The sequence below is a fragment of the Protopterus annectens genome, chromosome 3.part1, assembly GCF_019279795.1.
Source record: "Protopterus annectens isolate FY-2018-M chromosome 3.part1, PAN1.0, whole genome shotgun sequence".
NCBI classification, from domain to species: domain Eukaryota; kingdom Metazoa; phylum Chordata; order Ceratodontiformes; family Protopteridae; genus Protopterus; species Protopterus annectens.
The window spans coordinates 503,832,904-503,848,773 of NC_056732.1; the positions used below are offsets into that span (position 1 = coordinate 503,832,904).

At 37.3% G+C, this 15,870-nt stretch overlaps 1 protein-coding gene across 1 annotated transcript in view; it reads left to right on the forward strand.

The window, feature by feature from the left end:
- TG (thyroglobulin) overlaps positions 1 to 15,870 on the forward strand; it is a 2,464,750-nt gene that overhangs the window by 918,987 nt on the left and 1,529,893 nt on the right. Inside the window, exon 28 of the mRNA XM_044066937.1 lies at positions 5,583 to 5,702. Within this exon, the coding sequence (XP_043922872.1) occupies positions 5,583 to 5,702 (120 nt within the window). The remainder of the gene's footprint in view (positions 1 to 5,582; positions 5,703 to 15,870) is intronic.

The window sequence follows — 15,870 nt, forward strand, 5'->3', positions numbered from 1 at the left end:
TGTCTAAGGATAGTGTATCATTACAACCAAATCCATTACTTATACCTAAGGTTACTGCTGAGACAAACCTCAGCCAGTCTATTAACTTGCTTTGATACTTTCCTAATTATTCTAAAAGAGGTGAATATTTTTGCCACATTGTAAGGATGTCCAAATACAGGTCAGATCTTTATGGACAGAACCAAATCTTTAACAAAAGATTCACAGTTGTTTGTTTCCTTCTTTAACAAGAACGTTGACTGTAACATTTCTAAAATCACATTATTCAGATGGTTAACTAATGTTTTTAAATTCTGAAAAAAGATCTGAAAAGAATCACCTTCACAACTGAGAGGTCATTCAGCCAGGGTAGTGGCAACATCTCTGGTCTTTTTCAGAAATGTATCCCTGGATGATAGTTGTGCAGCAACTGTGTGGGCTTCATAGAACACTTCTGCAGGACACTGTAAGGCAGGTATGATCTGCAGGTTTGGCTCTTCCTTTGGAGTGATACTTATCACAGGTGTGCTAACATGATTATAACAAGCCAAGATGATACTGTTAATACTGTGTCCTGTTGATGATGAGGGTGGACCTCCTCATGCCAGATACAAATACAACATACTTCGCATATTAATTGATGTGGAAGAGCAGGTCCATCCTCGTCAACATACTCCATCACCCCTCTAATGTCTTGCTGACATGGTCTAGAGGTCAGTATAGTTGTTTTTGTTTTTAATTCACTTTTGCACTGAATGAATGAGAGCTGAAATGGAAGGTCTTTTCTCTTGAGTATAATGAATAAAAGGGAAGGAACTAGCAGCCTGCGAAAGTTTTAAGTGCTGAACTGTCTAACAGCATTAGTCTTACTGTTGATGAAGATGGACTGACTCATCCAGGTCTGTCATTATGGTAAAATTATAACTTTTGTTATAAAGAAACAGTCCTGGATAGTATAAACAAGCACAGAAATTCACTAACTACAACCTGGAAGTTGTAAAACCTGGTCACTACTACAAGTTGCAAACAACAAAAAAATGCAATTACAATCTACACATAACAAGTTAAATACAATGAATGCACATTCAGTGGGAGAACAAAATACTTTCACATACAGGCTATCAGGGTCGGTCTTTCGTCAACTGGTGCCCTAGGCAAAAAGGCTCAACAGGGCCCCCACCACCACCTAGTGCCCCCGTCCTGGTCTTTCTACACCATCCAGATCCAGTGTGCTGGAACTGTCATGAAATTTCATAATAGCAACCATATGGAATAGACATTGATCAGTAACAGATTATTAGCACACAACACAAAATAAATGCAATGAACTGATAATAAGGTAAGCTATAACTTGCAAGCTGTAAGCAAAATGGCCACACTTTCTCAGCAGTGTGTAGTACAGTAGGTGAAGTCCATTTCAGAAAAACAACTGGTAAAACAGTTAATACACTGCATCAAAGATGAGAAATAATCAGTCATCAGTACCCGGTGCACTTATCTTGCTAGCACAAGATGACTGGTGGGAGGGGCCAAATCCACAGTGTTAGTGCACAAGATGACTGGTGGGAGGGGCCACATCCACAGTTACAACACAGATTCTAACAGTACAGCAGAATTTACATGCATTATTAGCCAGGTACCCTAGAGAGTGCAGGAAACCATTACACCAAACAAGAGGGAGAGTTTATAAGACTACTTACTGAACATTATAACCAGTGCTACTAGTATAACACTTTGAGATTACTCATCTAGAAAGAATATAACACTTCAAGCTGCTGCAATTAGAGAAAATAAAACTGATACATCTAGAGAGAGTATAACACACTGCGCTGATAATTTAGATAGAATATAACACATTGGGCTGATATATTTAGAGAGAATATAACACTGAACTGATATGTCTAGAGAGAATATAACATTCCAAGCTGATACATTTGGAGAGACTATGTAACACTTTGAAGTGATATGTCTAGAGAGCTGGTTAAACAGGATGACATGCTAGCGTTCCTCCATTTCCAGATCAGCATAGACAAAGTTCTGTACCATATCCTAGCCTGCTATAGTCCAACTTCCATGTCCCAAGAAGCTCACAGTGCAAACCTGGACCGACGGGAGACACATCATCCAACCTGACACCCTACTTATAGGAGACTTTAATTAGCCCTCTATAGACCGAGAATCCTACACAGCCTCAAATCTACAGGCTTATAGATTCTTGGACTTTGTAAATGAAAACACTCTTGAGCAAATAGTGAATACATCCACCAGAGGCTCCAACATACTGGACCTCATACTCACAAATATTGGAAAATGCTGCACCCCTTCCAGTGTCCCCTCCTCCCTGGTAAGGTCCAACCATAAAGCTGCCTTGTTTGAAATTTAAATCAACTCTGTAACCCCAGAAAAAAACAGTAACAGTTATGAACTACTCTAAAGCAAACTGTGTTTATTAACCAATGGTTTGTTAAAATCCAGTGTCCCTCCAAACCCAGAAAACACAGAAGGCTGTGCTGAATTGATGTTAGAAACTCTGCACAACCATGTCAATGGCTGCATAGAGGCTGTTGTACCTACCAGACCTAAACCCAGAACTAGCCCCAGAAACAAACCTCCCTGGTGGCATCCCAAATTAAACAGGATATACAACAAAAGGAAAAAAAAACTCTTTCATCAACTAAATAGACAAATAAGAGGGCTAATTAGGTCAAACAAACCATCTAGGAGGTTAAGATAGCTTCCCAGGTGAAAGATAACCACAAGGCCTTTTTCAGCTATGTCAGAAACCTCAAAGGTAGTACACAGCAGTGTGCTGATCTGCTGGTTAATGGTGCCACTTTCACTGACCCTGGCGATATAGTGAAACTGTCAGCTGAAATTCAGTTTCAACTCTACCCCCCTGACTCTCCCAAACATTCCCCATGAAATACCCTCAAACATAACCTTTCCAACTATAACTAGAGAGCTTGTACTGGCTGTCTTGCTAAAGTCAAGAACACAGCTTCAGTTGGCCCCAGTAATATCCCAGGATGCCTCCTGAACAGTCTAAAATATGACTTATCGGGACCCCTGGAGTCACTATTTATTTGTAGTCTTAAAACAGGTTTTGTGCCATGAGAGTGGAGGACTGCAAAAGTCATCACCCTTCATAAAGGAAGGCCTTCAACAGATTCCTAAAACTACACACCCAGTAGTCTGACTAGTCTTATTTGCAAAGGCATGGAAAGAATTATCATGGAATTTATCATCAAGGACATAGGAGATCTCCAGGCACCGGATCCATCCAAGTTTGGCCTTGTCAAAGGAAGGCCATACTTATTTAACCTGGTGGATTTCTTTGAAAAGGTCACTAAGGCAGTGGATGAGGAGAAAGCAGTGTATACTGCCTACCTAGATCTGACTAAAGCATTTCATATAATAGCCCACTCAGACATTGTTAACAAACTTATGGATCTAGGCATAACCCCCTTTATAACATGCTGAGTAGCTAGCTGGCTCACATATAGGACTCAAGAGGTTAGGATCAGTGAGACCACCTTTGCAAAGAGAGTCATCACCATCAGGGCTCTGTGCTGGACCTACCCCTCTTTGGTAACTACTTCTCGGAAGTCAAAGCCAATGTCAGACCTCTGGCTGACCAAGTTCACAGATGATTGCAAACCGGGAGCAGTCATTGAATCCCCCAAGATAAAAATATCCTTCATGAAGGTCTAACACAGACAAACACTTGTGCCAAAGCCATGGCTTAAAACTCAATACCAAGAAATGAATTGTAGTATCTTTTGGGAAGTTGGCCACCCTGGGTAACTACTTCATGAATAAAACATCCCTAAAAGTTGGTTCACTAGTCAGGGATCTGGGAACTCATGTAGATAGTAACCTAGCCTTTGATCAGCATATGTTCACAGTAATAAGAAAATCCTTCTGTGTTGCACAACATATAAGTAAGGCCATGGCATTTAGGTCCAGAGAGGTCATCATACCACTATGCTTGGCCCACTTTGGACCCATCATAGAGTATAATGCTCCCTTCAGTATGTACTTGACCATACACATGCAGCAACTGGATTGTCCACAAAGGATCTTTACAAAAGGAATACAGAGAGCAAACACAATGCCCTATGGTGATCTCCTCAATCCCTGTCTCTTTACTACATATCATACAGATTTCTGAGAGGTGATCTTTGCCTGGCGTACATGGCATCCCTGACCCTCTTTTGATAAACCTTTTGACCATCAGCAAAACAAACAGTGTGAGATCTACTGGACCTATATTTTGCTTATGATATAAATAGGACATATTGGAGAGACATATGTTTCTCAGAGAATTCCTGTTCTCTGGAACAGGCTTCCCATCTTTGTGAAGCATAATTTCCCTTAACCCTATTTATGTGTAACTTGGACCATTGGCTCGGTAATCAGAAATTCACCACTGGTCTGGTGCTTATGTCTGATGGACAGCGTCAGTCAGTAAATCACCCATATATAAATCAAATTTGCGGGTCACATCTGAGTTGCATGGCTAGGCTTATGGGAACTAGTGGTAGTTAGCCTAGTATGCACCTATGAACCTATGGATATGACACTTAGAGCAGATACATGTAGAGAGAATATAACACATTGAGCTGATATATTTAGAGAAAATATAACACTATGAATTAATACATCAAGAGAGAATATAACACTTGCAGCTGATACATCTAAAATGAATGCAACACTGTGATCCGATGCATCTAGAGAAAATAATGTGTTTCTCTAAAAGGAAAATCAGTGTCACCATTAATCAGTTGTATTCGATTATAAATACATTATTTTGATGAGGATGTTTGATTTGTAGTTCTTGGGTAATAATTTGCTGTTTCATACCATATACTTCTCTCCATATCACATTTGCGGCTGAGTCTAAGGGAAAATGTTTGCAAATTACTGTCAGTAGTGCCAAATGACTACTTACCCTAGATTACGGAATACATTTCTGACTTCTTTCAAAGAATCTGACGTGATCCATATGAAATGACGTGACTACTTTAAAAGTGACAGCAGGTATGTGTTTAGCTATTGGACCATAAGGATCTCAATAGCCTGATGAATCACAGGTCTGTTACTTTTCTGTGTATGTTTGCCACAAGCATTTAGTGTTGTTTGAGCAGTCTTCTCAAGGGGGAAGTAGAACTGAGAAACCTTGTCTGTTAATGCACATATGCTTAAGCAGTTAATGGCTTAATATGTTTAAGTTCTGACAAGCTGTTTGTGATTTTTGTAATAAACTACTATTAAATAAAAAGATGGTAAAACTACAGACTGCATCTCAATAGAAATGACATTTGCACATTATGAGCAGGCTTAACATAGAATATTTCTCCTAAGGAAAATTTAGCTTATTGTTCTGTTGCAGTTTAACAATACGTTTGATAAGGATTTGTACATTATTATGAATTTGTTTTGACCCCTCAACTTTGATAGGAAACAGGCCTTAAGAGTGATTAGATTTCTCTATTGTTTATCAGTGTTGGAAATTCAAAACATATTTTTCACACTTATACACATTTTTGTTAAGTTTAAAAAGCAAAAATATGTTGTTGACAAATTGATTTTTTCCATTGTAGGTTATTCACTGCTATCAGAAAGTGCAAAAGCAGTAGAGTACAGTGCTGAACTGAGCTCAGAGTTCAAGGAAAACATTCAGAGGTCGTTCATTACCTTTCAGAGAGTGCACCTGTGGAAAGGTGAGTGCATTTTAATTTCTGCTGTAAAAGTGTGCAGGATCCAGCACTTCAAAGTGTACAGTCATAATAAATTAACCTACCTTTTGTGGCACGTCCAGGACAGCACAACACTCCTGTCTGCATTTGACTAAATACAGTCAGAGTATTTTTTGAAAAAAATCCTTTGTAAAATTTAATTTAATCACCAAAGGCTCAGGGAAGTTAGAACTCTACTTTAGTTCCCAGTGACATCATCAGAGGGCTAGCATCTGAGTATATCTATACACTATAAAGAACATGCCACTGCTCATGAGAAGGGTGCAATCATTGGAGTCTATGGACATATTTAAAGGCTAACCTTTTGGTGATGGCACCAGAGAGGAAATAAATATGTGGGCATATTTTAATAAAAAAGCTTTGTTTTGATACAAAGCTTTTGCATTAAAATATATTCCATATTAAAAAGAATGCTTATGTGCAGAAAAGATTGTAGCAGTTAAGCTGTCAAGAAGCACAATGTACACAGTAGGTGTGACTGTACACTTGAAGACATTTTTCTAAATTATTAAATTAGATTTTTATACACTTGACCTTTAGGGCAATGCAACACACTTGATTATTTTGTTATCTTGGTAAATTTTCCCAAAGATGTCTTTATATTACTTTCCCTAGCATTTTATTGGAATGAATAAAATTACACTTTAATAACTTTGTAATCTAACAGTACGCATTTGACATGGAAATTAATAAATTACATAAACCCGAATATCCAAAGGATTATTTTTGGTATAGCCGTGCGTGTGTGTGTGTGTGTGTGTGTGTGTGTGTGTGTGTGTGTGTGTGTGTGTGTGTGTGTGTATGAGTGAATGTGTGTGTGTGTGTGTGTGTGTGTGTGTGTGTGTGAGTTTGTGTGTGTTTTTGTGTGCGTGCATGTGTGTGTGTGTGTGTGTTTACATTGTGAAAAATTGACTTAAAATGTGTGCCTCCACATCACATGATGACCTTTGCGAAATTGTGACTGACTGCATGTAGGGAACAACAGGTGAATTAGCCACAGTGTTTTCATTAAGGACATCAGTATTACAGATGGTGAATAGAGTGAGGCAGAAGATGACTGCAGACTGTTGAGCACCATTTACATTGGAAACCATAAATCCAGCAATGGAAAAATTACAACGGGGTGAGGAAACTGTATGCATTCGTGTGTGTGTGTGTGTGTGTGTGTGTGTGTGTGTGTGTGTGTGTGTGTGTGTGTTTATGTTTATGTTTGTTTATTTTTATATATCAAGCTAAATGAAGCCTACTGCATACACTAAATGTAAATGCATACTTAGTCACAAGCTATTCATACACTAAATTTACACACACATAAAAAGTCATTATGTTTTACATCTTAATAAAGCTGCTCTCTGAAAAATGAAAAGAATTATCAGGTGTGAAGAAACTACATGCAGCGTATTCTACAAAAACAGTATTGTATGTAGTTAAGCTCAAGGCCCTGAATTGTCAATATACATTGTGTATAGTGAGTTATTAACAATGTGCAAGGATCTGCGGGTTATCTTGTTGGGAGAGACATGGGTAGACTGGTGGGGTGGCATGGTCCGTATCTAAATTTGGTGGGCCATTAGATCCTCATCTGCTGTCAGAAATCTATCCTTCAGTAGTTTCTGAGTACAGTGACTGAACAGCTACTGTTATTTTAGGATCCGTTTCACAAAGCAGGTTTAGTGACTGTTAAAAAAACAACAAAAATTTGGTCCAGAAAACAATATAAATCTCTACTTTTCAGCATAGTAATTTGTGGGCAACTGTGTGGTACTAAAGTGAAGTTTACTGAATGGATGCACACTGTGTGTGATACCCTTCATAGCGTGCTTGTATCTTTGGAAGTTTGGATGGTATTTCTGTGAGAAGAACAATCAACCTCTATTTGTTAATACTATGTGTGCAAATGTATCCATTCTTGCTGCCACATCTGTTTGATAAATTTAGTATTCAGGGGTACATCACCTAAAATTGTACCCTTCTATTTGCCAAACCAGTTTATCAGGCAGGGTGACAAGCCTTGTTCAGAAAGATAGAGGAGAGCTGTGCCATGAGTTTCTTGGAAAAACTAGTACCAAAACTGTGTGAAGTGAATTATGAACCATTAGTTAAATATGCCAGTCTGCTGTCTTTCCCAAGCCATTATAGCTATTGCAAGTTAAAAAAAGTGAGGTAGAGACAAAATGTGCCACTTTGTCATAAAATATATAAACTACTTTCTTTCAGGAAGAGTTGAGCCAGAGCACATTTGCTTGCAGCAGTATGATGCTGCACCAACATCCTCAATCTCCTGACCAGCCTAGATGTGGTCCGACTGAGTTTGGTGGTAAATACAGTGAGTCTGGTTGACCTAGCGAACGAGGAAAGGAGATGATGGCAGCTCATGATCAGCTGTGGGGATAAAAAAAAATAAGACATAATATTTTATTAAGCTCATCTTGCAAATGAGGTCAATGCTACACTCCTTGTATTCTAGGATATTAACCCTGGGCTGGAAGCATGTCTTTTCAGTACTAAGAATTCATTTAGGCTGTAAAATACTTGCCATCTAAAACATTATTTCTTTCCTCACCACTCTTTGCTAATAAGGATACTGAGTCTGTGCCACCTATTTTCTTTCATTAAGCAGTTCTGCTTTCCTGTCAGATTCCCTAATCATCCTGATGTCTACGTTTATCTTTAGACTTTGGACTTGCTTCCTGTATGAGTACAGAAAAGTTTATTGAGAGGTTACCTTTATTCTCTCACTCTGGTTCTTCTCTTGTTGCATACAGAGTTTTGAGATTTTGTTATAGTTCTTACTGTAGAGAGTCAAGCTGCATTTTTTTTTCAGACTTGCTTTCCACATGCAAAATTTCCTGCTGTTCAGTAACAGATGCTCTATAGTAATTCTCCTTTTTCTCATTAAAGCTTTTTTAGTTGTGGCAACAAGTATACATTACAAACATATTTTTTTGTATTCCATTTCCTTTTTATCTGATTCTGTCCTGTCCCCATATTCCATAATATTAGCAAAATCACGTGTCCCTTAAGATATAAAAATGTAAGATTATTTTCATTAATAACTTGCTATTGGACTTTCTATGCTTAATTGCATTCTTTATGCAGACGATTTTATCATACAGCATTCCAACTACTCACTCCACAAGTTGTAACTGCAATGTGATTTCAGTTTATTATGGAACTAGCTGGCAGAAACGCAACTTGTAATTAACTGAAAAAAATGATTTTGATATGCATCAGAACAGGAAGTCATTTCCCTTAATAAGTGTGACTCACCTTTACCTATAGAGGAAAAAAGATATGTGGGAGCACCATTTGATTAGCAAATAACAATCACCTCGCATGTACAAAATATCATAAATATAGCCCTCAAATAGTTAAAGATAGCATTTACATTTTTAGACCTGTTTCTTAGAATCCAGGAAAGCCCTGGCACATTTATTACAAAACAAAAAGCAAATGGGCTGCAAGTAACTGCCAGAACCACTTTGCTGCTTAACCACATCACATACAAATGGCTAAACTCCTCCTACTGTCCACCACTAACACACAAACTACATCACAGACACACAAATTATTCTCTTTGCTCATATTCAGAAAATGAAGTATTATTGTCAAGGCCAAATTTCTCCATAGCAATAGGTGAAAAAGCTTTTTCAAAAGATTGCAACAGCAGATTGAAACTAATTACCCAAAATATTAGACAAATACAGAAATCAACCATGTTCAAAGAAAACTACATTTTTAGCAAAGAATACAATTGCGGCATTGTTGACATTGGCCGAATACCTGACAGCAAGCAGCTACATTGTACAAATTTAATTTGGTTCAGTCTTTTGACATTTACTCTTGTGAGCTGTTATTTTTCTGATAGGGGCCCATGCGAGACATATGGATGCACTTAAGAGATGAATCTTGGCATCAGTGTTGAGAATACCTAATAAAGGGTTATAATCCGCTGACCCACTCACAATTGTTTGTAGTGCATCAAGATTTATTTTCTCTTTGTTTAACATTATTTATCTCACCAGTCCACTCATTAATATATGTAACAACAGTTCTCCAAGCTGTGCCAATTTCACAAGTGCAGTCGTCATCAGTAAATAGATTTACTGCTAATAATGATAATCATTCGTTAATTAATTGGATGATTGATCATCCAACTTTTGACATGAGAAACATAGATCACCAGTGTTATCAGGAGTTACCTTTACATATACATAGCATTTATTACACTGTACAAGATATTTGTGCTTTAGGAAATCATTAATGCTATACTCATTTAAGGAATCCATATTCAGCTTAAAATGAATAAAAATTATAAAAGAAAAGAATAATTAAAATCAGTTACCACGGAATTCAAAGAAACTTAAATCAACTTCTGTGAGAAAAATCTCATAAACAATATGCAACTAAATACTGAAGTAAGCACAGTAAAGTTGTTGACGTGAATGTACAAGTTTTGAAAGTCAGACAAAACCTGGAATTTCTTTACGCTGCATACGAATGGCTCACAGTCACACCTCTTTTTAACAGTAAAGATCAATAAATCATAAACCAAGACATGATTGATTAGATAAGCTCTGGATTGTCCTTGCTGCAGTCTGTGTGACGTTATGGCTGACTATATCCCTTAGGATACCTAGAGTTTGCCTGGCTAAAACCTATCTTTTCTGACTACAAACAGTGAAACTTAAAGGTAAAACAACAAAATAATAAATCAAAGTAAAATTTTCTTGTCTACAAGCTATCCCTTCCTTCCTATAAACAGTGAAAAACAGTGGTAAGAAGTAAAATATAAATTCAGATAAAACTTATGTTACCAGGCAACTCCTCAGTAAGTCACAAACTAAGACATGATTATTTAGATAACTCTAGCAGCGCAATTCAATGAGAGAACATCTAAAAGGCAAACTAGGAGTAGAACCTAAAACTCTGGTAATTAACAAGGCTGCAAGCTAATGTTTGTAGAGTTAACTGTAGGCTAATAGGCATAAGTCCCATAATATTAATTGAAGCATGTGATTTGTTCATCTTCACTGTCATCCTCGCCTGTGTGGAAGTCTTTCTGTCTTTGTAATCTGTTCTATTTCACTAGTCAACCTCTGAACTGACAATGGTAACAACTCCCCTTTTCCCACTTTGTACATGAGGTTGGGGTCACATCAACACTGACCATCACCTAGAGCCAATGTTCACACAGCTGAGTAGATAGCCCTGCAGTGGTCATGATTTCATGCCCCCACACACACATGCAGGCAATATGGAGTCTCCAGTCCACCTACTGCATGCTTTTTGGAATATGGCTGGAAACCAGAACACATGAAGAAAACTCACATGAACACAGGGGGGGCATGCAGACTCCACACAGAAACCCCAGCTAAGAATCAAACTTGAGGATATGTTGCTATGAGGTGACAATACTACCTGCTGACCACTTTTCTGAATGCACTGCCAGAATGAAACCTGTATGAACTGATTTTACTGAATACGTTGGAACTATGCAGAACTTGCAGAGTGAGTACATTTTCCATTGCTTGAAACTAAAACTCATATTTCAAGACTGAATTTTCTATTTAAGCAACATTTTTCTTTTGTGTTGAACTTTCTTTTAAATAAAGTTGAACTTCAGACTGGAAAGCTGTCTCCGGTGATTATTTTTATTAACATGACCTAAGACATGTATGCATATATGTATGAATGAATGAATTTATCTATGTATTTATATTTTATATATATATATATATATATATATATATATATATATATATATATATATATATATATATGTATATATATATATATATATATAGAGAGAGAGAGAGAGAGAGGGCATATATAGTGTGTGTGTGTGTGTGTGTGTGTGTGTGTGTGTGTGTGTGTGTGTGTGTGTGTGTGTGTGTGTGTGTGTGTGTATGTGTGTGTGTGTGTGTATGTGTGCGTTTAGGAGTATATTCCCTTTAGATCTCTTTAGTCACAAACTTACAACACTGAACATACAACAACATTAACCATACATATCGTCAAAAATATAAAAAGAAAATTTTCATATTTGCATGAGCTAAGTTACCCTTAATCTCCCCAGTGGGGTATCCCCTTGCTACTTAAATGTACCCACTCTGAGCTGGCACAATAGGGGGTAAGGAATACACTTTCTTTCCCCACTATTTGATGATCTTGGGCTAACGTACACTAACTTCAGTAGCACTACACTAAATTATAAGGATTTTGACTAAAAAGATGACAACTTCCTTTTTGACCAAACAAATCAGCACCTAAAGAGACTGTATCCATATATGTTTTATTAAGCCATCAATATATATATATATATATATATATATATATATATATATATATATATATCTACTTCAGTAGATCGAAAATTCTAATTCACAAGATGAGAAGATTGCAGTTCAGAATATCAAAAGTTTACCATGTCATACCTTGTAAGAACAAAGCACCTACTGCGCATGTCCGACAACACTAAGACTTTCTAAATGGAGATAATGCAGCAAAGAGAACAAAACCTGAGCCATTTAAACACTTCATTTAAAGTAAAATATACCATTTTCAACATTTATGCAGTGGGGCAAGCCCCCCTGCACCCTTCATGTGGGGGGCACAGCCCACAACCCCCTGCAAATTATATATATCAACTCTGAGATCACACTACAGTGGAGAAAAGGGTAAATTTTCCAATCCTCACTGTACCACAATCTCATTCGGAAATGTTGAAAAATGTACATTTTTGCTTTAAATCAAGTGTCTAAATGAAGCAGCTGTTGTTCTCTTTGCTCCACGATCTCCATTCAGAAAGTCTGAATATTGTTGGACAAGAGAAGTAGGTGCTTTGTTCTTACAAGTTTCGACATGGCAAAATTTTGTTATTCTGAAATTGTGATCTTCTTGTCTTGAGAATTAGAATTTCAGTTATCTGACAATTCGATCTACTGAAGTAGATCCATAAATAACTTTTGAAAGGAGTCCACTGGCAGGTTAAGGTCTTCTCTGTGGATGTTGACAAGGAAGTACAAAAATGTTTGTCTTCTGTTACCCTTGATTTATGTCCCGTTGTCACTACACAGTGCAGTTTTTATCCCCACAGGTACTTGTATACTTCTTACATATGTTAATTTCTTATTTTAATAGAATGTTATTTTGATCATTTGTCAGTTGGTATACATTTCAGTGGGCTTTTGTAATAAACGGCCTTTTCTGTCAAGGGTTTCAAGTGCATATCACTTAATCGATAAATTAATCCCATTTTAAATCATTGGAGTTATATTACATTAAGCAGTATTCTTCATGTAGTGACAGTTAACACCCCGTTTTATACAATCTGGCAAAATCAGTTAGTTGAACAGATTATGTCTTGAAAAGACAGGCAATTTTTTTAATTAATCTTTGATAAATTATGTGTGTTTGATGCCTTTTTAAATATTTTTGTATAGTTTGATGAAACAAACACATTAAATAGAAATATTATTCTATTAGCTATAACTGCCAGAACTGTGGTTCAGAGGTCAATGCAATTAATACATTTTAATGTGAAGTATCTTTATAAATAAGCATTGTGTATTGTTTTGGGGCGTTGTGCAATAGCCTTTATGCAGAGGAAACTTTTATAATTAACAGCTGTAAAATATAACTTCTAAAAGCTCAGTTTGAGTTGCCTTTCCTGATTGTCTGATCTTTCATTAAAATACCAGTTGTGCAGTAGCACATAGAATACAAATGTATCTAATTACACCTGTATTAATAAGCCCATAAAACCATAACGTTTGCCTATTTCTAAGGCTCTGCTGACTCTGTAGTCTATGATGGCTCCTGTCTTATCATGAAACAGGTTGATAGTGGTGGCTCAGAATGGTAGACTACCTGAGCAGGTTTTGCAAGGTCTGTGGAGACAGTGGAGATACAGACAGACAGGTGTGGGTTATGCAGCACAGAGCTTGAGACAGTTGTACATCGTGTTGTGTGGTATGTTTTCCTTGTAGCTGGGGGGTTGTATTTTAAGGGCATGGCAGTGGGGTGGGATTGTTGCACTGGGGGCTGTGCATGCATTGTAGCATTGGGTGGCGAGGCATGGCTACTGTAGTTTGCTGAAGATGGGTAAGAGGGCCACGTGTGGCTGAGCAGAGGACAAAGAAAATGGTATTGACAGTATGGATAGTTCCGGTGGTAATAGGAACAGTTTGGTTTGCGGAAAAAAATGTCAAGCTTACTTGAATGTTACCAATGCAGGTGACCAAGTCGGAACTGTGGAGGGAGGCAGTTCTGGGTGTACTACAGGTGCTGGGTGGGGGGGGGGTGCTCCTAGTAGACGTCAAGTACTGGACAAGACTGATTTCATGAACTTTGGTTGTACCCAGCCCTGGTGATGGAGGTCTATTTCTCTTATGGTATTGGTACACATAAACACTTGGAGAAATTAAACAAATGCTAAAAAGAATATCAATAATCCAGACAAATAGCAGATAGTATTGCACATTTGCATGCGTGCTTATAATTATTGTAAAAAAACAATGAATTACAGATTATCCTTCACAGTGACCATTACTAAAAATGAAATCCAGTCTAATGACTCCAAAATATTTTATGTAGTTAACTAGTTCACTGAAATTAAATTTAGTTTGGAGAGATTCTTAAAAGTTTTTCAATTAACATAACTTACAGCAAACTCATTTAATTCAAAGAAATGCCAGCTCTGTAAACTCCTGCCCACACCTGAAGGCCTGGTGGGAAACAAAGTTGTGCAACTGTGTTATGCTATGATGAAATTTACTGTATTCCCATCACGTTTCACTCAGGGTAAACATGCCTGACCTTAGATTAATAAAGCCTTGGCTGAAACTGATGCTGTAAACTTCAGTAAGGTATATTTATTTATTTATGTATGTATGTGTGTGGAAGGGGTGGGTGTCAGATGAGGTACTAAAGCTGCTTGTTCCATCACTACCTTGCATGTAGAAGTGTGCATACAGCTAGTTCTCTTTTATAGATAAACTGAGATTGCAGACAGGTCATATCAAATGTTAGCACGTAATACACATTTTCACAATATGAATCCACAATTAATGAGTATGTTCCCATTATGCACCAAGGCATTTATGAGAACCATCACAACAATGGTAAGGATTTAGTTGTTTTCGGTAAGCATAGCTAAGACCAATGCTAGGCTGCAACTTTACAAGATACTGTAGTGCTTAAGACTGAAATTTTGAAGACTGAAGATAAATCATGGTTTTGTCATTTTTCATTTTGGCCAATACTTAAAAAATGGGGGATATTTAAAACAGTATTCCTACTAGATAAGTCTTGTTTTATTTTTATGAGGAAAAATGTGTTTTGTGAATTGAAGAAACTCATCTATACTGTCCATTGATATAAATATTTCCTGAACATTTCTCAAATATGGCCACGACCTATTACCATCTGCTTTACAGGAAGCTAGCAGACATTTCACACATGCCAAAAAATGTTTTAGGCTTAGCTGAATGAAAACAACAAGGAGAATTGAATGAACAGATGGATCGGTTTCAAGGACAAGCTCATATCTGATTAATTAAAACAGGATTACATGGAACCACATTTAAAAGTTTTCTGCAAATTCTTGGCTATTATTATAATGAGACAGATGAGAATAATCATTCTTCTAATAATGACCAGACTTATTTTAGGAGAACTCTCACTTTTATTTTCCTTTTTAAATTGTCTGTTTAGTTTACAGACTACAACATTTTATATAACAACAGTATAATATAATACACTCAAGGGGGATTCAGTATCTGACAGCCTGGGAAGACATGGTAGACTAACCCAGAGGAGGCCTTCACCTGTCTCTTCAAGGCTTTTGGATACTGGCAAAGATGTTTGCCTTTCCCGTAGTGCCTTTTTAGGCAATGTCAAAACAATAAAACTTCAGACGTAAAGAAATCCACTACAGACAAACTCAAGGTTATGCTGCGTAATGCCAGGAGCCTAAACAGTAAACTGCACTCCCTGGAAGCACTCCTCACCTTGGAAGATGCTGCAGTCACTGAGAAATGGTTCAAGACTGCAGACAGCACCTGAGCCGTACAAGGCTACAATGATTTTCACATGTTCAAACCTCAAAATGAGCATGAATGAAGCAAAG